At 36.6% G+C, this 26,118-nt stretch overlaps 1 protein-coding gene across 7 annotated transcripts in view; it reads right to left on the bottom strand.

Moving 5' to 3' along the window:
- The window catches only part of ntm (neurotrimin), a 274,033-nt gene that overhangs the window by 19,239 nt on the left and 228,676 nt on the right, over nt 1-26,118 (bottom strand). For all 7 annotated transcript variants that reach the window (XM_079598671.1, XM_079598670.1, XM_079598673.1 and 4 more), the window contains 2 exons: nt 23,507-23,739; nt 2,867-2,992 (listed from right to left, as the gene is read on the bottom strand). In XM_079598671.1, coding sequence (XP_079454797.1) covers nt 2,867-2,992; nt 23,507-23,739 — 359 coding nt within the window. The remainder of the gene's footprint in view (nt 1-2,866; nt 2,993-23,506; nt 23,740-26,118) is intronic.

Raw genomic sequence — 26,118 nt, forward strand, 5'->3', positions numbered from 1 at the left:
GGAAAACCGGACAAAAAAAATATGAAAATTATCATTGCAACATACAAACAAATAAGCAGTCACAGTTTGCAACATAAATAAACTGATTCTGTGAAGGGTAAAGTTTACTCAAAGTTTCTGGGAAAAGAACATACTCTTCAAGCAAAATAATAGAGCGCACTATAAAATTCATGATTTCAGCAAAAACAACTGGTCCCATACTAAGTTTCAGTTCTTGGTTGTTTAAGACTTTGGGCTTTATCAATAATTCAAATTGCTAATAGCCAGACCGACACACTGCATCTTAGAATTTGTGCCTGCAGGACAGAAAGACATAAATGTTGTGCAAATTTCCATAGAATTGCAACGTCTGTCGGTCACAGAGTTCTTCACATCCCCTGACCCTAGTGAGAACATTTTGGCTAATCTGATAATGCATGAAAGTATAGCACTCTCAGTTTACGTTTTAAGCTAAATTACGGTACTTTTCCAACATAAAGACTGCCGCTAATGGCCTTGAAATCACATCAGTGCTTTTTATGTAAATGCATTTTCCCACAAATTCCATCTAATCAACATGCTTAATGATCAACCTTTTCTCTATGACATCATCATCATCACGATATTTCACTGTTAGTGTTCACTACAGAGTTCTACACATGAAGGTGAACTCTAGAAAGTCATTAAAGCACAAATAACATTGTTGCATGTTTCTTTAATGAGAATGGATGATAGCGGGCCTAGCTGCCCTCTTTAGATTGAGATCTAGATAAGAAAAGGACTCGGTATGATCGTAATCTAGAAGAAGAAAAAAAACTTACAAGCGAGTGATGCGAGACTGCAGATACGGCGCGGGATCACGAAATCTCTCGGGTTTATATAGAGTCCGGTGAAAGAGCCGTGCGGCTTAGAGCGAAGTGCCATTTAAAGGTCGGAGATGTGTACTTACAGAACTAAGTGTGACTGGCAGACTTATTTCAGCCCTTTATTGAAACAATGTGGAAACGCTGCGGTAAATCTAAATGACTGTAGTACGCTGAATGCTCGGGGGAGCAGCTGTGCTTCACATCAACAGGCTCTCTTGTCTGTCTAATACAAATTTTTAAAAGAAACAAATCTCTGACAAGAAACACATCCTGGTGCTATCGAGATATTAAGATCTTATCGCAGGGGGGGGTCTGTGTCTTAATTAAGTTTCACACATCGTTTGGATAGCTTCCCACTGATTCCGGCCCCATCAAGATTTCACGTTGCCAGCTCTTTGGAGATTATGGCATCCTTTTACAACAGCAAATCAGATCGGAGAGCCAACAAAGTGTTAAATTGAGCTAATGGCACAAAAGCATGGTGTTTATAAGTGGTGTAATGTTACCAATGCCAATACGCCCCACTATTTCAGAGACTAATTTGAGCCACGTCTGCATTTTTTAAAGTTTTGAATCAACATAAAATCCAAAATAACCCTATTTACTTCCTTAATGCATCTTTTTGGTCTAGTTGTGAACAATTCATCAGTGCATGTTCCAAATGTTTGTCTGGCTAATATTTAATTAAAATAATTGTTGCCAAGCTATTAGGAATTGTTTTAGTAAATTTGCATATGGTCTAACTCCATTCTGGTATGTGGTTCCCATTTATTCCCCTCTATTGTTCTGGTTATAAACCAATATTGCTTACTTTCATCAGTGGAACACAAAAGAGGATGTTTTGAAGAATGGTTCATTGGGTTTTGGCCATACAATATTGGTATATACAAAGATAATTGTATACATTTCTAGGGCTGTTAAACGATTAATCACGATTAATCGCATCCAAAATAAAAGTTTGTGTTTACATACTGTAATATATGTGTGTGTACTGTGTATACTTATTATTATATATACAAAATAATTATACACAACACACACACATATATTATGTAAACACAAACTTTTATTTTGGATGCAATTAATCGTGATTAATCATTTCACAGCCCTATACATTTCTAAAAAAATATCTTCTTTTAACAGAGAAAAAAGAAAGTCACATCAGTTTGGAAAGACATAAGAGAGCAGTAAACAATGTCAGAATATAGATTTTGGAGTGAACTATACCAGATCGAAATCTGGAGCCAATGGAAGTATACAAACAGCGTCCATCTGCTAAATTATGTGAGATGTAAATAGGTTGATGTGGTCCAACAAGGCCCTGACTTAACTGAATCCATTCTGACAGCTGATCTTTTATTCCTAAAAGCAGCTGAAGCTCTTAGCAGATACCTGTACTGTATCATAATGGAATCATATCTCAAACTCTTTCACTTATCTAAAAAAAAAAGAAAAAAGAAAGAGCAGTCACTTCTGTGTCACATTAACATTTCAATTACCTGATCCTTGTAACAACACAAAGGAAGAAAAAGGGGGGTGTGCGGGGTGCATGAGCAGGTACGGCAGTCCAATTGCACCCCATGAATCATAGCGCATTAAAATGCAGTTTTTTCCCTGATTAAGTGAAATGGTGCACAGCAGAACAGAGCTGTAGACAGGCCCAAATGGAGCTGATTTGTTCATGTGGCCTGAAGATAAGCAAAATAGACCACTCAGCTTGTACCGTGCATACACAAACACACACATACACATGTACACATCCACACACACACACACACACACACAGACGCGTACAGCTCTCAGTGAAAAAGACACCTGATGTATTATCTTACTCATGCTTAATATGTCAGTGGGATGCGGTATTTTGCTAAATCATCAAGGAAAAAAATGCATCGTTCTTGTAATGGGAAAACACATCAGCAGTACTGGACCAATATTGAGGATTGTAGTTTCATTTTGAAGGCAAAAACTATTGACTAGAGATTTGCTTACTGCCCATAAAGGCATAATATGCATCTTACCTGAAGCTGATACCATCCTCCAGACGATGGCAGGTTCTGGTTTTCCGTTAGCCAGGCACATTAAAGTGACGTTGGAGCCTTCGTTCACCACAAGATCCTTTGAAAGGTTCACAATCTTTGGAGGAACTGTAAAAGAAAAAGAAAAGTTACACTAGCCCAATTTTGAATGTCCACTTTAGACATTCTACTAACTATCTATGAGTAACTTTGCAACCACATGTCAACTCACACTCACATAATTTGTAGACTGGTAGGTTAGGGTTAGGGTTAGTAGAATAAGTTGACTTGAACTTGCAAGTTACTTACAGTCAGTAAAATATATTTTGAGGGAGCATCAAAATAAAGTTTAAGCAGACCGTCTACTAATACTATAATAACGGTTAGTTCACATGTTGTTGCAAAAGTGACTTAGTAAAATGTCTTAAGTGGACCATCGAAATAAAGTGTTATTGTACCAAAAAAATATGTTACAATAGTGAATGTTAGTAATGATACACACTACTCTTCTTTATCAAGAATATAGACTGCCATAGTTCAGCAATCAATAGTCTTTTCCACAGAGCATGCAGACGCAAATGTAACATATAATAAATGTAACATTGGCAACTTACATTCAAGGTATGTTCAAGCACATTTTTAATAAATCATACATTATTTATTTAAATAGTGATCTCTCTTCAAAACGTTACATGATTTGGTGGGTCTTTTATTTTTTTGGTGGGGCTTGACATTTAGATTTTAGTCATTTAGAAAAATTTACAATAAATATTATACACAAAAGCTCTGTAACATATTTGATGGGTACCATTTCGTTCTGGTGAAGAGAAATTGCAAACTAGACACATTACACAAGGTTGATTTATTGATCGTCTTTGCACTTTGAACACAATTTAAACAGACTGCAGAGCGAGCCACAATTCAGGCCTTTATGAGGGCCTTGCAGATCTAAAGAAAATCTACAACTCAGCAAAACTAAAGATGTTACAAATACTTTATTTAGTTACCCTACAGGGAATGGGGATAAAGGGTGTCGACATCCTCCCTTCAGGAGAACAAATTATGGCCTACTTTTAAAAAGGAGTGTTAAACATTTACTAGAACACTCAAAGAGAACATGTGATTGCAAATTAACAATCAATGTTTTTTTGGTGTTAGATTTAAAAAAGGTGTCAAGGAAACTACTTTAAAACTTACTTTTTTTTACTTTAAAAAATAATGCTAAGCTATACGCTACTGCTAATATAAAGCAGTTTTTAAAACACATCTAAGGTGAAAGCATTACATTTTATCAATTTAGATTAAATACTATATAAAACTAAAATGGAGAACACACCATAATTCACATTGAAATATAAGTCAAAAACAATTGCGAACAGCTGCATACATTTATATTTGCATATTTAACCAATATATAAACATATTGTGTCTATTCTACAATTTTAGCGCTATGTTTTAGTCTCCAGCACTGATTTAGATACAAGCTTTACCCTTTAGAAGCACTTTTATTAAAAAGTTTGGGGTCAGTACGTTTTTTTTAAGAAATGAATACTTTTATTCAGCAATGATGCATTATATTGATCAAAAGTAAAAGAAAAAATAAATTTTTTATGTAAAAACAAAATTATATTTAAAATAAATGCTATTCTTTTGAACTTTTTAACCACTCAATAAAGAATCCTTAAAGTGTGTACCACGGTTTCCACACAAATATTAAGCAGCACAACTGTGACAATAAGAAAGGTTTGATCAACAAATCAACACATAAGATTGCTTTCTGAAGGATAATCAATTCAGCTTTGCCATCACAGGAATACATTGCATTTGTAAATATATTTACAAAGAGTTATTTAAATTAATTTCACAATATTACTGTTTTACTGTATTTTTGATCAAATTAATGCAGCCTTGATGAGCATAAAATACTTTTTATTCAAGACATGAATAAATCTTATTGAGCCCAAACTTTTAACAGTAGTGTGGACAGCCTTTTACCTTCTGGTTATTATGTAAAACATTAATATGGATATTCAAATGAAATCCAGTTTGTTGGAGGATCATAGAAGAATCAAGATCGTTGAGCTGTTGCTTTTGGCCCAGGCACCCTGAGGATTTCACACACGCACACTATTTTGAGTACTAAACTATAAACCTTTACAAGTCTTTCCTCACAAAACCTTGGCTCATATTATAAAAATTGTCCTGCAACATAAAGGTCAGTTAAGTTAAAGGTCAGTTTAGTATAATGTTTCCAATCTCTGGAGAGGATCCTGCACTTTTGCCTCGATGATGGCCGGCAAAATATGTTTGACTTGACTGCCGTAACGGTAGAATAAAGTCCTTTAGAGGCCATTCACTAATTCCCTCCACTGTAAATGAAGATCCACAACGAGCCTCAGCAGAAATACTTCTGCTGAAAATTAATTCAACAAATGCCTTCAGGCGATGTACGCACGATATCTCATTCTGTGAAACCTTACAAAACAAAACACACAGTGTATGAGCACGCTGCTTTAAACAATTAGCATTATCATTAAGCCTTCGTAAGTGATGTTCTCAGTAAATGTAATAATAGGTGGCACTGATGGTATGATCAGAAAACTACAGTGTCGTTTGACACATTATCTTCTGCCATTGAATACAGATGTTATTTTGACACGTGTAGTCTGTCAAGAGATTTGGTTTTGCATTTCAAAGCGGAGACAATTCAAAGGTTGCCGTATCCGTCAGAGCTGGTACCAACAAAGCCAGGCAGTACCACTGTTTTATCCTGTTTTAGTCACTAAAGACATGTTCCTCCAGAGACACTACTCCGCTATAAATAATTCATTTAATGTCAGTCCTCTCCATAAGTGACAGAGAGCCATAGTCTTTTCTGACCGGTTTAAGTTCACAATTTTCTCCAGTTTGTAACATACAGGGTAAACAATCTGTTTGTTTCATGACAAATCAGAGAGAGCCCTTAAAGATTTTTTAAGTTTTGTGTCTTTTAGTCCATGTCAATTATCTTTGAAGCTCATCTACACACCAAAAAGACAACATAAAATTTGAACAGACTACACATGCAGTGTTTGCAAATGACATATTTGACCTAACACAGGTATATGTTAACCCAATAAATAGATAGCAAGAGCATGCACCTTCCCACTAGCAAGAAGCACATAGAAAATCAACGCCTGGCCAAAGCACAGTCTCAGTAATCACAAGGGTCAGATTGAGACAGTTTATCCAAATCAAACCCAGGCACCATGTTGAGCAAAAGTAATGTTATTTGCAAACTTTTTATAGTGAAATTAAATTATCATCATCATCAAAGTTCAACAAGTTAGTGAACATTTCATCCATAGATATACAGCATGCTTAAATTAATATTATTAAATATAATTAACGGTAATAAAAATGACTAGGGAAGGATGCATTAAATTTATCAAAAGTGACATTAAAGACTACCAGTATATATAATAATATACAATAATAAACACTTCCTTTAGATCTTCCTATTCATCAAAGAATCCTGAAAAAATATATATATATTAAGCAGCATATGCATAGTATATACGATTATAGAAGGATTATGTGACACTTAAGACTTCTGAAAATTCAGCTTTGCCATCAGAGGAATGAATTAATGTTAAAATATATTCAAACAGAAAATCTCTATTTTATATTGTAATATTATTTCATAAAATATTACTGTTTCTGTCGTGTTTGATCAAATAAATGCAACCTTGGTCAGTAGAAGGGAGCTTTCACACTTGGTCCGATTGATTGGTCCGACCCAGAGTGCGATTGCTCCCCCCTCCTCCTTCCCCCGCTGGTCTCTGTTCACATTACATTATTTGGGTCCGAATCTCGGTACGTTTGCATCAAGCTGTAGTCGAGTACCCATGATGCTGGGTAATGGCTATGAAGGAAAGGGTGCCAAAATGAAAATTTTGTTTCTGTTTTTTTTTTTTACTTTTGGTATTGTTTATAAAAAAGAAGCAATGGTACCATACTGGAGTTAACATGAACCGAACACTTTTTACGTGGACTCTGGTTTGGTTCGTGGGCGCGCACCCGAGTTCGGAAAACAGCATTCACATCATCCAAACGAACTGAACTCTTGACGTCAATTGAACCCGGGTGCGCACCCAAAAGTGAAGACACCCTAAGGCACCCAATAACATTTCAATTTAATTCCGACCCTAAACTTTTGAACTGCAGTGTATGCAAGCGTGTTTTGTGGAGATTCACAAAAATATTTAAATACAAAATCTAAACCTAATGATAAAAAAGTTACTTTTCTTTTCTTTAATAAAATGAACTGAATGCATTAACAATTAACTACAAAAACAATAGGTGGATTAATTATTAATAAATATTTTAAACGACTGGAGGCTTCATTCATGAAGAAATTATAATTGCAGAAATTTCAGATTTTTGAAGAAATTCATTACTTCCATAGTGAAAAAAAAAAGATAAAAACTTCATCTAAATGCTAAATGCTAAATCTTCATCCAGCAGTGAGTATACGTTTGATTATCTGTAGCCTAGAATGTTAAATGTGTTTTGCTCACTGTTCTAAATATGGCAAGCTTAAAGTCATCCTAAAAAAGAAAAGCATAAAAGCTCTGTGCACTATTTAGAGCCTCCACACAGCTCTTTAACAGCAGATTCCAGCAAAACCCGCAGCACACAAGCTCTGTTTATCGACAAACTGTAACAGTCACCAAAGGAACCATATGAAAGTTAATAAGAGAACTGTTTACAACGGCACAGTGACCCTCTGTATGACAATGACAGTCAGAGTGAGGAATGATTCTATCACTGCATTTATGACTTGTGTCTTGGAACGATAGCGTGTATCTTTGCGAGCCATATTTCTGATATGGATGGACAGAATGCAACTCAAAGCCATTTCCAAAGCCAATAAAGGGCTTACAATGAGTGTTCTTCCATTATATTGCACTGACTCTCACACAATCACCAAGAAACATGGCCGTTTGGGGATGTGTGTGTGTGTGTGTGTGTGTGTGTGTGTGTGTGTGTGTGTGTGTGTGTGTGTGTGTCTGTCTCACCAGATTGGATTCTCCAGCCTCTGTATGAGGTAAAGCATGTTAAATTGCATTTTAATAGAGTCGTACCATCCTCTTACTTTTGATGCCGGATTCCTGAGCTTCAAAGATATCCTCAGTTGACAGGAGGAGCAATTGAATAGAAATAACTTGGCATATCGCAGTCTATTCCCAAGTTTTGACCTCCGCTTTACATAGCTAGCTGAGATGTGGGAATCCTCAGTAAGGCATGATATGGATGAAGAAAATATGAATATAAACTCACTAGCCAAACAAAACCACAAAATAAGCCAAATATGTGTAGGATTCAGATATTAGAGTTTTGGTTCGGTTGAACAAAAGGACACAAATCTGGCAGACCAGATCCGCTGGCAGATTTTCAACAGTCCATTAATGAGCACTTCATTATGATGATCAGCAGCAACTGAGAGCACCATTAATACGGTGAAGTTTATCACAAAATCATCACCGCTGATAATACTCAATGAAAGGACAGACATTTATTCTAGCTATAATTCTACAGGGTTAGGTGCTTCTACATCAGTGTTATTCACCTTTCACCTATTCACATTCACCTTATTCACATTTCCCTCTGATTTTAGGGATACGTTTTCGGTAGGTTTAGGGGTCGGACAACATTGTGGAAAATTTATCAAGAATATTTATAAGACAAAACACTGTGACCATATTATTTTTTATGTTTTAAAAAGGGGCGTGGGATGGCAAGGGGGGGTCTGCCAATAAAAGACTATCAGAAATGTACGGAGCCCCTAAGGGACATGGTGGTGGAAAAAAATGTGTGATGGGAGAAAAAAAAAGAAGTTTTTAAAGTATTTGCAATCTCCCACAAAACGTTTGTGTTCCCTCACAAAGATATTTGTGTTCCCTTTCAAACCCTGTTGTAAGCTCGGACAAACACTTTAATGTCCCACTGGCAGTGTTTCAGACACCTCCGTACATTGACAATGGATCGGTTCATATTGTTTGAACTTGGACTCAAATATGAAGACATGCGGACAGTGCTTATTTCAAAGAATTCACAGATTCGAACTTCCCGGATCAATAACCCGTGAGCTAAACATTGTTAAAACACAAATTACACATATTTCCAATCATAGTAACGTAGACAACGAGCTCCAACACAATTTTCCTCAAAACAAGCTTTATAAATTGATCTCTATGAGCAGGCGGCTGAGAGACAAGTCCGAAGGGACTGTCTGCAATCACTAAGATGGATTAGAACCCAGAACCTCTGGCCTAACTTAACACAAGTTCTACCACCAGTCCATTAGGACACACGAACATCAAAAAGTACATCAAGACGTAAAGACTCTCAGGACTAACAATATATATGCTATATTATAGATTTCTGGACATTTTTTGCGCATACGTTATTGTACAAATGCACAAAAAAAATGCAGAGAATGATTTTCTTTGTCTTTTGTTCTTTGATTAACATGACAGACAGCAGCAGGAATATATGACTGCTGTCACTTTAAGAGTTTATGCACAGATCTAATATACTGTTACACATCATGCGTTATCTTTCTCAAACTAATTAGGTTCCAAAACTGACTGTGTTTAACTGAATACTCGCCAAGACGGGCATTTTGACATTATTTTGTGTGTATTTGACCGTTTAAGTGCAGCAAGCCACTCATTTTGGTACTATGCTCCACTTATATAGATCAGTGGTGCGCGTGCTTTTGGTGTGAGCGAGGAACCTGTGGGAATTAGTAAAAGTATGCGCAATACAAGCACTATTTAAGTGGAGCGAATGAGGCGAGTGAGTGAGAAGAGGCGGGTGTGTGTCACTTCACCGTTGGAGAGAAGAGAGCGAGAACGCGCAGCTGACGGATCGGATCGGAATTGGAAAGACATGAGACTGACCGATCGGTGCATCTCTAATATATATGATTATGTTTCATATTTGACTGGTTTGCTGCCAATAAGCCACTGATATTTCTGAGTCAACACAAAGGATAACAATTAGCCTCGTTCCAGCCAGATGATCTCTTACTGCAAGTGTCCACTGGTGCGGAAGAAACCCGCTCAATACTGCTTAAAACTCTAGTGGTCTGCAGCTTTGGGGCTGTGTCTGTAAAATGCAGAGCAGTGTGGATGCGTTCAGAATGGTTAATGATTGCTTTCAGTACGTGGTCAATAAAGTCATCATATTTATGCACAATTACAGTGCAAACTTTACTCTTGTTTGCCCAAACTATAGTCAGTTTTAAAGAGTAAACTTTTGTTAACCTAGCCGCTACAATTTTTCAAAATCTGAATTCAAAATAGCAATAATGTGCACTGAATACACCATAAAATCCAGAAATATTGGTGGATTTTGAAACTTCTGACAGACTGACTTTACCTCACTGGCTGCCACCCTCGATTTCTCTTTTCCCATTTGAATAAAGTTGAAAATTTCCCAACTTTGTGATGCTCTTACTGGTTGCCCTGCTGTCAATTCCCCACGTGAGCCCGTCACTCAACTCCCATGGAGAATGAATTGAAAACGCCTGCTCAACTCCATGCCAGTGAACACATAGTTACGGACTAAATTACATGGAGATGGAGCCAGTGATTCTGGAAGAGGAGTTTGCTGATAAAACATCTACGATCTGAAAATATATTTCCAGTATGCTACGGCTCCAGTCTTGTCATACAGGCATGGACACGTGTCATATTACAGTAAAACCACATATCGTTTTTGTATTCTGTGGCACAATAAACATGTCAGTGTCGCCAGTCTGTTTGATAAGCACAGCGAGTTTGGGGAAGAGGAAATCAATCTGTGTTTCATTGCTGTCACAAGAACATAAAGACCAGCAGTGGCAGAGCTCTGTTCCAAAACCACATACTGCCAAAATAGGCAGGTGCCTACTAAAACTAAAACAATATAAGATTTTGGTCATATCTCCCACCCTGTCACTGGTCAGGCTAATGGTTAGCCCCGCCCCTAACCCCACGCCATAGGCTGAACCAAAGTTGCTGTTGTCAGGCTGAGCAGGAAGCTTTTTTAAGGAAATCAAAGACAACAAATTACATATACCTGTAGTATTCCAACATGGGAAAAAATCACATATTTCTCATTCAAAAACATTTGGCAAACATGATCTAGAAACCAGTTTATTGTTCAGTTGACGTAACAAACTAAATAGTTAAACTAAAAACTAAAACTTAATAAAAAAAGGTATATACATTATATAATATACAGTATATACTTCACTTTCTATATTAAAATTAAAAAAGTTTTATAACCAACTTTTACCTCGTCTATCATATTGGAGTTCAGTGCAATGCATTCTGGGATTGGCTTGGCTACTTCACTAAGGATGCATGACACATTTCTAGTTAAAGATATGTTTAGAATTGTCTCTATTTGTTTCAGATAAAAGCATCTGCAGAATGCATACATGTAAAGTAAATGTAGAATTTGGGCAAACCGAGGTATCAACAAATATGTCCGAAGGCTGTAATGTCGAGAAATGTCTTGATATTTTTTATTTCTGTCTGAACAAGGCATGTTTAGAGTTGCTTCCTGGTTCTCATAATTCTCATAAAATGACTCCTTTCTATTGATTTACATTCATTAATATTTCACACACTTGTGCACTCTTTCTTCAAGGATCAATAGTGACACGATCAATAGTGAAACCAGTCACAATGCACGTGAATACAAATTAAATAACATGTTGCCGTTCTGTTGTGTACAAGCAGCATTTTGACTTTGACTCGTTCCTATGTAAAGCTGATATAATTGCGCTGCTCTGACCAAAATAAACATCTACATTATGAATACACAAGACCCTAATATTTGAAACACAGCTGCAGGAACAATGTTTGCATCCAGTGAAAATGTCAGATAATTTGACATGCAAATGATGACCTCTTTCAGGCGCTGATTACTATGCAAAGTCTTTAATCGGGGAATGAATTTTGACTTCATCTGCTTCTCCTATACAACACATTCGCTGGATTTTCGTTCCTCAAATAATTTTTTTTTAAATACGAAAAGCAGCTTTTGCCATCCCCGACTCTTTGCTGGGCTTGGGGGATATCCCGAGTATCATTGCACTCTCTCCCCATCACAGCTGGGATATAATCCTGTCCTCTAGGTATCTGACAGAAACAAATTAAAGACAAAAGCAGATGGGCTACATCATAGTCCTTTAAGAAAGAGTTTTAGATATCAGCTTTATGGCTTTTAGGAAATACTGTTCACACGTTTCTCTCGGTTTTTACACTTTCGACTTTAAGTGCAGTAATTTGTCTTTCAAAGTAAGTTTATTCCATTTCTGTTTATTTAAAATGTTTCTTCCAGTGTTTCTTCTCACTCATTCGAGCATTATACTAGTTGTCGATATAAACTACTAGAAGACACGATAAACTGGTAGAAATATGTAGAAACATCAAGTAACAACATTATTTCAAGTAAAACTAACTCTATTGTAATATCATTATCACGAAATAAAGTTACTTAAGACTTTGGTCTCCCACCCTGTCACTGGTCAGGCCAATAGTTAGCCCCGCCCCCAACCCCACGCCATAGGCTGAACCAAAGTTGCTGTTGTCAGGCTGGTCAGGGAGCTTTTTCCAAGGAAATCAAAGCCAACAAATTACTGTCTCTGCATCTTAAGCTGGGATGGGGAAAGCATTCCAATATGGGGAAAAAAACAGCATTTGGCAAACATGATCTTAGTTAGCAACCAGTTTATCCAATAAACATAGGAAAATAACCAATCTATAATGACATGAAACTGAGGCCAACAGATTTCTCTAAGAAAAAATGCTACGGTGAGTGTGTATGACATGCCACATCTGCAGGAAGACATTCTGAGAGCGCCATTGAAGCCAACAGCCGTGAGGCAAATGCAGTCTTTCCCCTCTTAAATGTGGATGGCAGTGGCAGTGGCAGCTCAGACCAGCTTTACAAAGATTAGGAGGAGTTGGCTTTGTTTCTCCTTGACCTTATTATACATCAACAACTGCATGGAGGGAAATATGACGGTTTGACTGGTATTCTGAGCGAGACCTCTGGAGCACGGCTATTTTGATTAGCATGAATTAGTTTTGGTGTTAACACGGTTCGCCTCTGCAAACATGATCATAGCGCAGTTCACTCCCACGCTGACACGATGTGCCGGAGAACATAAATTAATGGCTGTTGCGGAAAAAACAGGAAATGCAGATCAGATCTACTATTTTTATGCTGAAATGAATGGTTTTCCATTCAAATAACATTCAGATAATGTGTTATGCTATTAGAGTAAGAGAGAGAGACAGACATATAGTAAGAGAAAAAGAGAGAGACTGAGAAAGAAACAAGCAGAAAGATGAAAACATCTTTGATGTTTAATGGGACTTCCCACTGAAGCACTGTGGTACGACGTCATGATTCAATCCGCGGATAGTTGCATGATGACAGTATGGTCAAATCTTAATGTCATGGTGATTTCACGTTCACACACACACTATAACAGCTGTTCTCAACTGATTTGGCCATGGGACGCATATTTTCCCATGGTCATTAAGCTGCAACCCACATTTTTAGTAACTTGAACCAAGAAATGATTTCTCAAAAATGGTTGACACACGCAAGCACTTTACTTAACATACACATAAACTGTAAGAATATCACTAACACTTAAGAAAAAAATAGTATAAGTTAAGGCTATAAAATAGCAGTCTCAAACTAGTTTTTGTATAAAGTCAGTTGGTATGAGCCACCACAGTTATCAAAAATATAAAAAAAACACAAAGTGAAAATAAAGTGGTATTTATGGTTAAGGTTACAGAAACTACAGTTACCTAAGTAATACCACAATACTAACATAAACAGTTAATAAAACATATACTTTTTAACATATCGCAATACAGTTGTGTTTCGCTTAAACAACGTTCGACCCTCTCAAACAGTGACGCGCCGCATTGCGTTCCGAACGTTGTTTAAGCGAAACACAACTGTATTGCGATATGTTAAAAAGTAATAGCATAATAAAAATAAACACTGGTATTCAGTATGAACCGGTATACTGCCTAGCATTAAAACACACTACAATAGTGTAATAAACAATGGTTTATTTCAGTTCTTCAAGCCTTTTCTGGTATTTTCATGATGATAAAGTAGCCTATATTTATACTTCAATACTTCAATGTTTATAATCAACATTTATCCGACCTTTATCACTGTATAGAATACTTTGAAATAATCTTATTCTGTGTAAGAAATCACATCATCTCATAGAAGGATGCTCAACTGTTGTTATGAAGTGAGTGTGGAGTAAAAACGTGTTATTAATGTTGTTGGACAAGATAATGCTTCTCATGTTTGGAAAGTTGTTTGACACATCTTGCTTTATTAAATGCAGGTTATATGCGACTCAAACTCGCAGTGCTTTCAGATGGAGCAGCATTTACTACTGATCACAGAGCCGTACTTCACTGACAAGCTGTGTAAAATAATCGTAGCTTTTGCGATTTCATAATCGCAATAAGATTAATCGGTTTAAGTGCATTTGCATGTTAACTGTGATTAATTGTGCAGCCCTAATAAATAGTGAAGTGATATACACATTTGCACGCGCAATCAAAGAGTGCACACCGCAAGCACTTAACATCTGACAGGACAGGAGAGTTTGTTGAAAGGTGAGTTTTTTTTTTTTTTTTAAACAAGATCCAAAAATAACGATAGAATAATGACACTGGCAACACCTAATCTAAAGCGCAGATACTGAATCAGAAAAACACGTTTTTCTCAGGCACTCTTTACTTAAACTGCATCTGACAGAAGTGTCAACAGCTTTCACGCTTGTCTATCAAAATAAAAGTCTGCCATCAGAAAAACATTAAGAATTACGATGGGTTTTTTTTTTTATGTTGGGTCTTTGACTGCACACTCGGCTACCCACTCAGAAAGGTCTTGCGACTTTTGGCACCCAACCGCCTGTGGTTATTAAGGATAAGGACACTGTAGTCAGGACACATGAAGGCTTTCGCAAGCTCAGACATTCGGAGCACAGAGACATTAGACACACATAGGTATTTGGGGACTCACAGCTTGGGGGAATTTGATGGAACACATGGCAGGCACACTGTAAAACAGTGTGTTCGAAGAACTTAAATAAAGGCAACAGATGGCATTTTGTAGAGTTATTTACTTAATTACTTGAAGTCTTGTCTGAACTTAAAAAGTCAAGTTGCCCAGACATAGAAATTGCTATAATTGAAGCAACTACCAAAGATTGTTCAGACAGGCAGCTTTTGGATTGGAATCAGACTGGATTTGGACAGGTGTTGTGATTAAAAGACTTTATTAAAGCATTGCATTTACAGTGTGTCTCTTTTTCCAATTTTGCCTGATGTTGTCTGCAAATTAATGAAGTGCTACGGTAAAATCAACGCTTTCGTCAATTACTATGACAACCAATGCAAACATGCAAAAAGTGAGTGCCTCTAGGGAAAAAAAAACAGATCTGGTCACATATATATATTATTTAGTAAAATTATTGATTTGACTTGAAATCAACTGAGCTGGATGATGACACCACTGTTTTCTGCAGAGCTGCTTTATAGCTGAATCGACTTTGTTTCATAATTGATGAATTTTGCAACACTGACTTTGTTATTGAACTGAATTGAATCAACATTGAACTGACACTTTTGTCTTCTTCAGAGCTATATAGCACAGTTATTAAACCGAACTGAATTAACACTGAACTGTCTTCAGCTGAATAATGACACTAGAAAACAGTTTACAATAACAGGGCATCAATAATCATCTACTAATACCTGAATTAATAGTTACTTCAACATGAACTCATGATTAGTAAAGATATGAAATAATCATGAACAACTGAAAAACGATCCTTAACTACATCAGGAGTCATAATGATTAATGCATGAATAACAGCGGCCTTAAACATGTTAGTACATGTTTGATATAATGCATTCATTAACGTTTAGGGGTAAACTAAATCAATCAGGCTCCGTAAGAATTAATTAGAAGTAATCTAAATTTAAATTAAACATATGATTTAATACTAAATACTACTATTAATATTTAAACTTTAATATCATAATCTGCCATCTGCAGCTTTGTGACAAATAATTGAAATGGCACATGAGAAAATCACCGCAAATTAAATAAAAAAGATAGAAAAAAAGAACATGAGGGAAATATGTTATTCTATACATCAGTTACATTGTACAAATGCTGTCATGTTACGTTTAAATAAGTTTCATAAGAAATGTTAGGTAATGCAGAGTCCAAATATGAGATGGCAAGTTTTAAAGTTGAGACACTCACACATATATATAATGCTTATTTTAAAAACCTTTTTGTATAAATGTATATTTATTTGCAACAGTTATATTAACAGCAATAATAAGATATTTCTGGTAATAACCGCTATTCAGCTGATGGACACCCTGCCGGGTTGTCATGGGAACATCCCAGGTGAAAATAATGAGGAAATTACGTTGTCTTTCTTTGCTCCCTTCATCAAGTGCATTCCAAATGGCTACATAATGGCACACAAGTGCCCTGCTCACTCCAAAGTCCCCACTTCAAGAGCTCTGCCGTCTTCACGAGCAATAAGCACGTCCCAGCCGGGTCCGTCACTTATTGGGGTCCCCTGGAAACATTTCCATTGTGGTCTGTGCAGCGTGTTTCTGTACTTGGCTGTGTTGTGAACTTTTGCAGCGTGTTTCTATATTTGGTTGTGTTGTGAGTATTTGGAGCAAACATGTGATGATGTTTTCTTAATTTGCGGGTGTTTTTCTATTTGCATGTGTTTTCTTCAGTTGCAGCGCGTTGCAGCGCGTTGAGCTCTCTCGGCCACCGTACTAATAATAATTACAGTTAAAGCTAGGGTTGGTAATCCTGTTCAGAAACATTTTTTTTATACTGGGTGAAATGGTCCTTCCATTCTGATAGTAGTCAATACATTATGTGTTCAGTAAAAGGAATGAAAAAAACCTGACCTCTGTAGCAGCTGTAGGACAGTAAAAACTCTGACCAATCACTGCCATTCGGTGCGAATGTAAAGAACCAATCAGATGCCTTCATGTCTCGTGCCCGAGCACCACTGCGTGCACAGCAGTGATGCGCGGGTCAATGTATAAACAACCCGCACCCGACCGACGTTTTCAACTAACCCGCCCGCAACTCGGAACGCAAAAAAAAGAAAGAAAATATTGTACCCGACCCGCTTCCTGACCCGCGTTTTTTAAAGTAGCTATAGTAAATGCTCATCACGTCATGGGCCATAGACGGAGGAACTAGGGGCGCGCATTTTTCAGAATGCTGTATGATATAGCCTAGTGTTTTGTAATAAAGGCTTGATTTATTCATTTATTTCGTTTAATTTTCTTAACAATTAAGATGCTGCATGTGTTTATCCAGTCTAATCGACGTGTGCGTCTCTCCCCTGACTTTCCCAACAAAAATCCCGCCCCCTCTCAGCAAATAGGCTACATAAAACTGACATTACTGAGCTATATGCGTTTAAAAGTAGCCTATTAAATTGGCACAATGGCATTGCTCAGTTCAACGCGTTGGGAAATCGGGCATTTTGTCCCGCGTCAGCTTTTATTCAAAAGTTTATAACGCGCTCAACATTCAAAAGGTAAATGAGTTCCCACTTTCATCTGCAGACTGCTCGTGCGTCATCCTCGCGCATTCAGACAATAAAGTGTAGACCTATGTATTTCATAGAACATTGTGTCTAGTACTATATAAATTACAAAGGTAAACGACCCGACCGACCGCGACCCGAATATCATTAAAAATATTTTTGGATGACTCGTAACCGCGGGTAACCGCAGGCACCCGCTCATTTTGGATCAACCCGCGCATCACTGGTAGGTACATGCAGCTGACTCCAAATGTGGATGCGCGTTCATGTTTGTGGGGGGGCGTAGCTTTGGACGGAGCACTGACAGGAGGGGGCGGAGCTTAGAAGAGGTGCCACTTTCAAATCTGGCTAGCTCTCCAACATTACCTACTCTAGCTTTAATGTATACTGTATTTTATTTTCTAAACCGTTTTAATTATTCTTATTTCTTTTATTATTTATGTAATTATTTCAATTTCTTCTATGTAAAGCACTTTAAATTACCACTGTGTATGAAATGTGCTATATAAATAAACTTGCCTGGCCTTGCCTTGCCTTAATAGGCCTATGTTTAGTAATAGCAACTTGTATTTCCAGAACTACAGTATGTAGGGTTTGTTGGGACATATTAGTTGGGACATACAGTATTAGTGGCGCACTCGGTGCTCGCTTGGCACATTAGTTGTGTTCCTCTGGTAATGCTGGCATTTTCATCTCATAAATGTTGACTGCTTTGGTAAACAGAATTAATAATTAAAAACATGTTTGCATGTACGTTGTATTTGGGAGTTTTCAGGAGGATATATACAGTAATTAACTGTATTTTTTGTTGTTTAAATGTATATGCTTCGATTAGCATTAGCTTTTAGTACACGTGCCTTATGTGTGTCTTTACAGGTATGTTTGGGCTTTATTTTAAGTCCATATATGTTCAATTGTGTAAATAAAAATAAAATAACTACACGTTTTATCTTTGTTTTTTGTACCATGGGTGTAAAGGAATAAGGATGTCACTCTTATTGTATATGTTTATTAATATCATAGTTAATAATTGTAAGTGCATCATTGTGTCATTGCTTTACTTGAGGAGGCACATCATAATTCATTCATTATTAACTTACCATACACTAACATCAAGTAATGGCTTGTTAATGCATGACTGTGGCATGACTTGGGGCACATCATAATTCATTCACTGTTAACTACTTACCAATTTCAGCTCATGATTTATCATAAACTTACTATCAAATACACAACTAGTATTCAGCCAAGTTAAGTGATGTTGTGTGGCTTTTCAAAAAGTCAGAGAACGGAGGTACAGTATCATCACGGCCTGCGTCTGGATGGAGAGTGAACTGTACTGATCCCAGCAAACGTTCCCCGGTCCTTAGTTCATGCTTCCTGTTTGGCTATTTTTTTGGGGAACCGATTCCTCACGAATTGTTGTAAGTCACGGTAAGTTTAGTTTGATGGGAAAGAAAGAGAATATCACAAAACAGATTAGGACCTTTTAAGATAAATTATTAGTGTATTTAGTATTGTCTATGTTTGATAGGATCAGTGAAATGAATGAAAAACTAATCCTGAGCCTTTCAGTAATGTTTATGATGAAACTGCTGATGTCAATAGTTTAAATTATGACTAATACATTGTTTAAATGTATTTCAAAGTCAAAAATATTTCTTATTTATTCTTATGGAGCCTGATTGGTTTGGTTTACCCCATAAAGGTTAAGCATTAACTATCAAGCATGTACTAACATGTTTAAGGCTGCTGTTATTAATGCATGAATATTTATGATTCATGTCGTAGTTAAGGATCGCTCTTCATTGGTTCATGATTATTTCATATCTTTTCGTTTCGTTTCGTTTATTTCAGGCAATGGCACAGAAAAAAAAGTACAAGGTAGACAAAATATAGTTAAATCATAGTACAAAAAAAACAGAACATACAGTATTTCAATATGACAAGCTATTTTACAGCAGAAATTCAGGTGGTTCCCTTTAATTATTTAGTTTTCTAATACTCAATTTTTTTTAAATAGAAAAAATTATAATATTGTATAGTATAATTCTCCAATTAAATAAAGTTAAATAGATTTAAGCTTTCCAAAAAATAATTTGAAAAATATTTCAAAAATATATATATATATACACATTAGTCATACATTAACCCAATTCAGCTGCAATGCTTGCAAACTTAACTGAAATGAGATTTTTATGTGCAGAACTTTATTTACTAAACCCATAATGAGCTAATCTCTAGTTGATGATTTTAACAAGGTCAGCAGTGAGTTGTGCGGCTGTAAATATTTGCCTTCTAGTGCCCTAACAGGCAATGAGAAAGACAAACCGCGTCCTTTATCTGTATTCGTGACGACGGTTGAATTTACGCTGTATATCACAAGCAGGTGTTCGCAAAACCACTCCCAGTGTTTACATAATACCTGCTTATTCAGGTTATTACGAACTCATTTCTCACGATAAATTTGAAGTGCGGGGATGTGGCTCTGCATGCGGAGCAGCAAATTGGATCTCTATTCAAATGTGCAGTTTACACTGTAAAGACAGAGAGCAGCTGAGGGCTTTCTCTGTCTGTCTGCCACCAACTGCGGTTACAGCCGTGCACCCCAATCAGGGACGCGTGATTCCCTCCAGCTCTCTTTGTGCTGTTTGGTAACTGTGGGTTACGGTTGTATTTCTGTGAGTGTGCTGTTATGTCCAGGTATTGTGCAGAATCTGACCTCCGTGCCGAAACATCTCTTCACACTCTCAATCAAGGCAGTATTCTGGAACTACGTTACCAAGGCAACAGGGCAGATGACTTGGATCTGCTAAATGCTCGGGCTTGAACTGACCGATTGTGCTATACGGAATGCTAAAGCAAAGCATGTCTTGATGCTAACTGGAAGTGTTTGATATAATATTGCACAAGATTGTTTGATATGTTAATACGATAAGTTGATTTTTACATTTCTGAAGAAATTTGAGTGGTGCTTGCTTTAATTCTAATTAAAATGATACCACGATGTTTTAAAAAAGTAGACATTTGAATGTTTGGTCAATATTAAACAAGGATTGGATCATGCTGTAAAATGTAACAAAAAATGCTGGGTTGTTTCAACGCAATTTTGGGTCAAATAATGGACAAACCCCAAACGTTGGGTTAAAAATGTAATTTAAACATTTAACCCAACGGCTGGGTTTGTCCCTATTTGACCCAAAATTGGGTTGAAACAACCCAGCATTTTTTAGAGTGAACAATTGATTGGCTCAAGTTGGCTCCCTCTGCGGGCATTTGTTATAATACATAACGTACATAAATTGATCGTTTATATTATGTATATTACATTAGCCTATGTATTTTAACAGTTTTGTACAATAAAACCATACGATCACTTACTTTTGTTACTATCTTTGAACCAATTGCCTCATTGATATTATATATGTATTTTAAGTCATTTTAAAGGCTATTGTTCACTTAGGTCTATTTTTATTACCACAAAATGTATTATCAGATTACTTGATTCATCTTCAAATAATCAACAGATTACTCTATTACCAAAATAATTGTTACTGACAGACCTAATTCAGATTATCTAGACAAACTTTGTCAAAAAACTATAGTGATGTAAATTTCTTTGGATTTCAACTGCTTTCTTTGAATTTCAGTTGTTACTTCAGTTAAAATGTAAAATTCAGAAAGTTACTACTACATATGGCTCAGTTCCCTCCTTCAGTCTATGGTTTGTATTTTTTACAGAATTTATAGAAGTAATAGCACACCTATTCTCACAAACCCACATACATTGAGCTATAATTCATGTCCGAAGCACAAACAGTGCGGAACGAAGTCACAGTATTACATGAGTTCAAATCTTAAACTCTCAAGTATGAGCAACAGTGATGCCTGCCTCAGCAAACACAACTAATACCATTTTCATAGATGTGAAAGATATTTCTTGCAGCTCTTCCCCCAAATCCTGCCCATTCTTGTATTTCATGTTCAGTTTAATTGATGATGTCTTGAGAGGTCTTCTCCACTGACGCAAGTATGAACTCATCTAACCCAACGTACAGTTCTTCCTTTATAGATCAAAGACTCTGTCAGAACCATGTGTCAGTGAGGCTAATTACAACAAACTAAGATTTAACCACAGCTTATCAACTAACACAAATCCAGGTCTGAACCATTAGCCTTAAGCTAATAACTGGACCTCTTTGAACCAATTCTGGGTTATTTGCTTCTCATTGGTCTATGGTGCTTTCCCTCAACTTGCTCGTCTTTCAGGGCAAAAACTACATCATATTGCATTGTTGCAATTAAAAGGGAAAACTTTAAACAAACCAATAGTATGGTGACTGTATATCTTAAATAGATGTTGATGCCCACAGGTCAACTTTGTGTAACATCATTTTGCAGGAAACTTTGAAAATTGTACTTTTGGAATTAATTATAACAGTTATTTAACAATTTATTTGGAAGCGTTTAATCTAATTTACTTGTGCATAAAATAAGTAGGCTATGACTAAGGTTTCATGTGTTAGAAAAAAATTATAGCTTTTTTTAATATTCAAACTAATTTTGTCAAAAAATATTATGGGAAAAATATTAGATAAAATGAAAACATGATGCATACCGAAGAGGATTAATATTTGTGAACAAAGCCAGATGGGTAAACATAGTCAAAAGCTAATTTTGTCATGTATAATGACTGAACATTTATTTTTAACAAATTATTTTGATACATCATGTTGGTTAGGAGCCACTATTACTATGAGTTTGCCAGATACAACATATTTTGTTGGCCTTGTCATTCATTCAATGGAGAAAAAGTGTTGGAATGAACATTTAACTACCAAAAATAGACCATCACAAATTCCCACAATATTTCAAAATGAGTTTTGCATTGAAAGCTGGAATTCTGCAGTGGTGAGCTGCTGTGCTCTAAATCTCTAGCCAGTGTACAGTACCTCCAGTCGGCACTGTTATGACTTACTGCATCACTGCACAGGAATGACACTGCCATCAATCATATTAACACTGGACCCACAAATCAGGAGCAAAAAAATGCACCCCCAAGGTTTTACACAATCAGCATTAATTACATAATTATCCACTTCATTAAAATACCCAATATCGTAACTGGAGTTCAAGGTGTTTCTAACTGATACTGAAAAAGGGCCTTCAGAAATGATATTATACCTGTACAAACACACAGACTATGTGCACACATTAAGGCACACATATTAAAGAGATAATTCACCTAAAAATTCATCATTTACTCACCCCCTCATGCTCAGTACGAAACTTGTAAGACTTGGTTTAACTTGAAATACAAAATAAATATAGCAGATATTGCAGAAAGCTGGTTGGTTTGAAAGTGACTTCTTTGTGTACAGTGCTTCATACTGTACATTGCTACACTATTGACAATAGGCAATGGTGAAATTTTGCTAATGTGAAAATGTGACCATTACTTTATAATAGGACACATAAAAGTGTTTATTTACAACTTTATATATTGCATGTCTTCTGAAGTCCTTCGATGGCTTAATATGATGTAAAGACCAACATTTAAGTAGTTATGTGCAGAAAATCTGTTTAACATTTTAAAGCAAAAGGACACAGCGCACCTGGTTTGACATCCAAGATTTGAAACATTATTGGTTCTAAGACTAGAAATACAGCGCACAATTCAAATGGACTACTTTTGTGCCACTTTTATGGTCATTTTTTGTCATTTTAGAGCTTCACTGCTCCAATCCCCATTATAGAAAACGGCACTCTGGATATTCTGCAATATTTTTTCATTCAGAAAGATGATAGAAACTCATACAGTTTTTACAACGACGCAAGCGTGAGTAAATGATGACAGTATTTCAATGTTGGATGAAGTGCTCCTTTACAAAAGCGTATAAAAGCATTCACCCTTAGTGCTCTACACCGTGACACATCAGAAAACTCACCTTGAACGATGATGTGCACGGAAGTGGTTCTGGGTCTGCTGCTGGTCTGCACCGCGCAGATGTATTGGCCCTCGTCTGTCAAGTCCACATCCTCAATCTTGATGGTGAACTCATCCTGGTTCAGAGTAACCAAACTCACCCGGGGGTCCACAGACCACTTATCCTCTCCGGCGTACAGTATACTTGATCTGTTCAGCCATGCTGTGTGTGTCACAAAGTCCCCTTGTGAGCAACTACAAGAGAAGAGAGAGAGAACCAAAGAGAATACTTAACCCTTAGCATTAGCATGTGCGCTACGAGCAAAGTTCCCCTCTGAATTATTACCGGTGTATCCCTTTTGTTACTAAAGCACTGGGATTCATCACTTAAGATACATTCAAATATTCATTAGCATTCATTCAAATAGTTCCCCTGGTACTGTACGTCGGAAGACTGCATCTGTTTCGGAAGCGAGTGCGAATGTACTCCCTAGATATTAAGCAAGGAAGAACAACATGGTTAGACATCGATCAAACCCCAAAACCCTCCTGAAGATTGGGTTTATTAAATTCAGTGACCCCCAGATAATATTTAAAGCTAAACTGGGGGGGTGGGGGGGCAGCCTCTTAATGCTTTCGACTTAAAGACAATGCCATCTCTCCTTATTACGGATACAATGGAATTAGATGCTAATTACTTACAGGCCTTCCTTAAATGAGGACATGCTGTGTCTAATTACAGCTATGCCTAACAGTTAGCAGCGGAGGCCAAAAAGGGCCTCTTCATATACTGTAGGGCTATTAAAATCAAAAGCAATCATGCGCTTAATTGATTACTTGCCTGATTAACCATTCAATAAAACGCAGAGACAATTTTCATGCAATCTTTGTTTTATCTCTGGTAGCATCACAGCCCAAAAATCTTTGGCACACATTCGAATAATAGGCGTTCGATGCTCATTAAAGCCCATTATGGTCATAATGCTTGCGCGCTCATTTTAGTCGATTCAGTGAGAGGCACAGAGCTGAACTACTTTAGCTTCTAGAGGGCAACATCCAAAGCACGAGGGACAGATGTGGTAAATGTGCTTCTTTGTGTCTTTTTTTTTTCTCCCTAGGCAGGCGGTGTAGAAGTACTGGGGTACAAGCAAAGGCGTTCGTTTTCACGGGAGTGGAAACTGCGGCACTGGCCTCTACCTCGTCTTATAATAGACTAAATGAGAACGCTGGAGATCAGTGGAAAGATCAAGCCTTTTCCCTGAGGACGGGTTCATAATACACTGCAGGGCATCCTACGCAGAAATATTAAAGTCGCCCCTCTCCAATCTGTCTTCCCCTTGCTTTTCTCTATAAGGCGGCAGTGTGTCATTTCTGCAGCAAAAAACAAACTGCAAAAAATAAATTAAAATAAAATATGAGATTAATCACAATTTGTTTTGCATATTTTATTTGCATTAAAATAAAACAAAATAAACATATCTAATTCTACAGATAAAAATTATTTTATACAACATTAAAAAGTGTCGATACAACTTAGCGTGTGTGTGTGTGTTTATATACAGTATATTTATATATATATATATAATCTTCATTATTATTTTTTCAAAGGGTAATGGGTCAAGCTGCCTTTTTTAGGGAAAATATTTGAGGATCTGTGGCATCAAAAAGTAAAAAAAAAAAAACCTGGTTCAATAAAAATCTCCCTAGGTGAATACAAGAGAAGCAAGTAAGAGGCTAGCCACCCATAATAGGAGGAGGAGACGCGTCGGCTGGCATGTAAAGCACACGGTTGCCAAACAGGGTAACAAAGCACACTCAAGGGCATTCAAAGTTGGCTGGAATAATAGAAAAAAAATGCAAAGCAAAAGCAGCTGTTGCACCGGTAATTGAACGAAACCCCCGATGAAACACAGTTTATGGGATCAAAGAGCAAAGCTCTCACACATTCGTCATGTAGACATGGATGATATGGTAAATAATACAGGAAACAAGAGTGTTGCTGCTCAAATAGCCTTTCGCTGCACACGGCTGGTGCTTGCATGTACACAGATGACTGAGTCTGCACTTATGCAAGACTGTATGTTTAAGGGAACTGTTCACCCAAAGACGAAAGATTTGCCATTCATATTTTCTCAAAATCAAATCGGCATGACTTTCTTTGTTCAGTGTGGCTGTGGATGTGGATATATATATATATATATATATATATATATATATATATATATATATATATATATATATTCCAAGTCTTCTAAAGCCATTTGAAAGTTTTGTGTGACAGACAGAAAATGTATTTATCTAAATCTATTCACTGAAAAGATTAGACAAATCAGAACAATCACGAACATACCAAAAAGAACTAGGAAGAATTTCATTAAACAATAACATTTTTGTAAAAAAAAAAAAAAAATGTAATTACACTTTATTTTAATGTCTTTGTTACACATTACATGTACTATAGCAATAACTAGAAACTAGGCATTATTACATGCAACTAACCCTAAACCAAACCCTAATCCTACCCTAACCCTATTGTAAGTACATGTAGCTAATTACAATTACTTAATACTTCAATGTATAATTACGCTGTATCGGGGACACATTAAAATAAAGTGTAACCCTTTGACCTATTCA

This window comes from Phoxinus phoxinus (assembly GCF_949152265.1).
Source record: "Phoxinus phoxinus genome assembly, chromosome: 23".
NCBI classification, from domain to species: domain Eukaryota; kingdom Metazoa; phylum Chordata; class Actinopteri; order Cypriniformes; family Leuciscidae; genus Phoxinus; species Phoxinus phoxinus.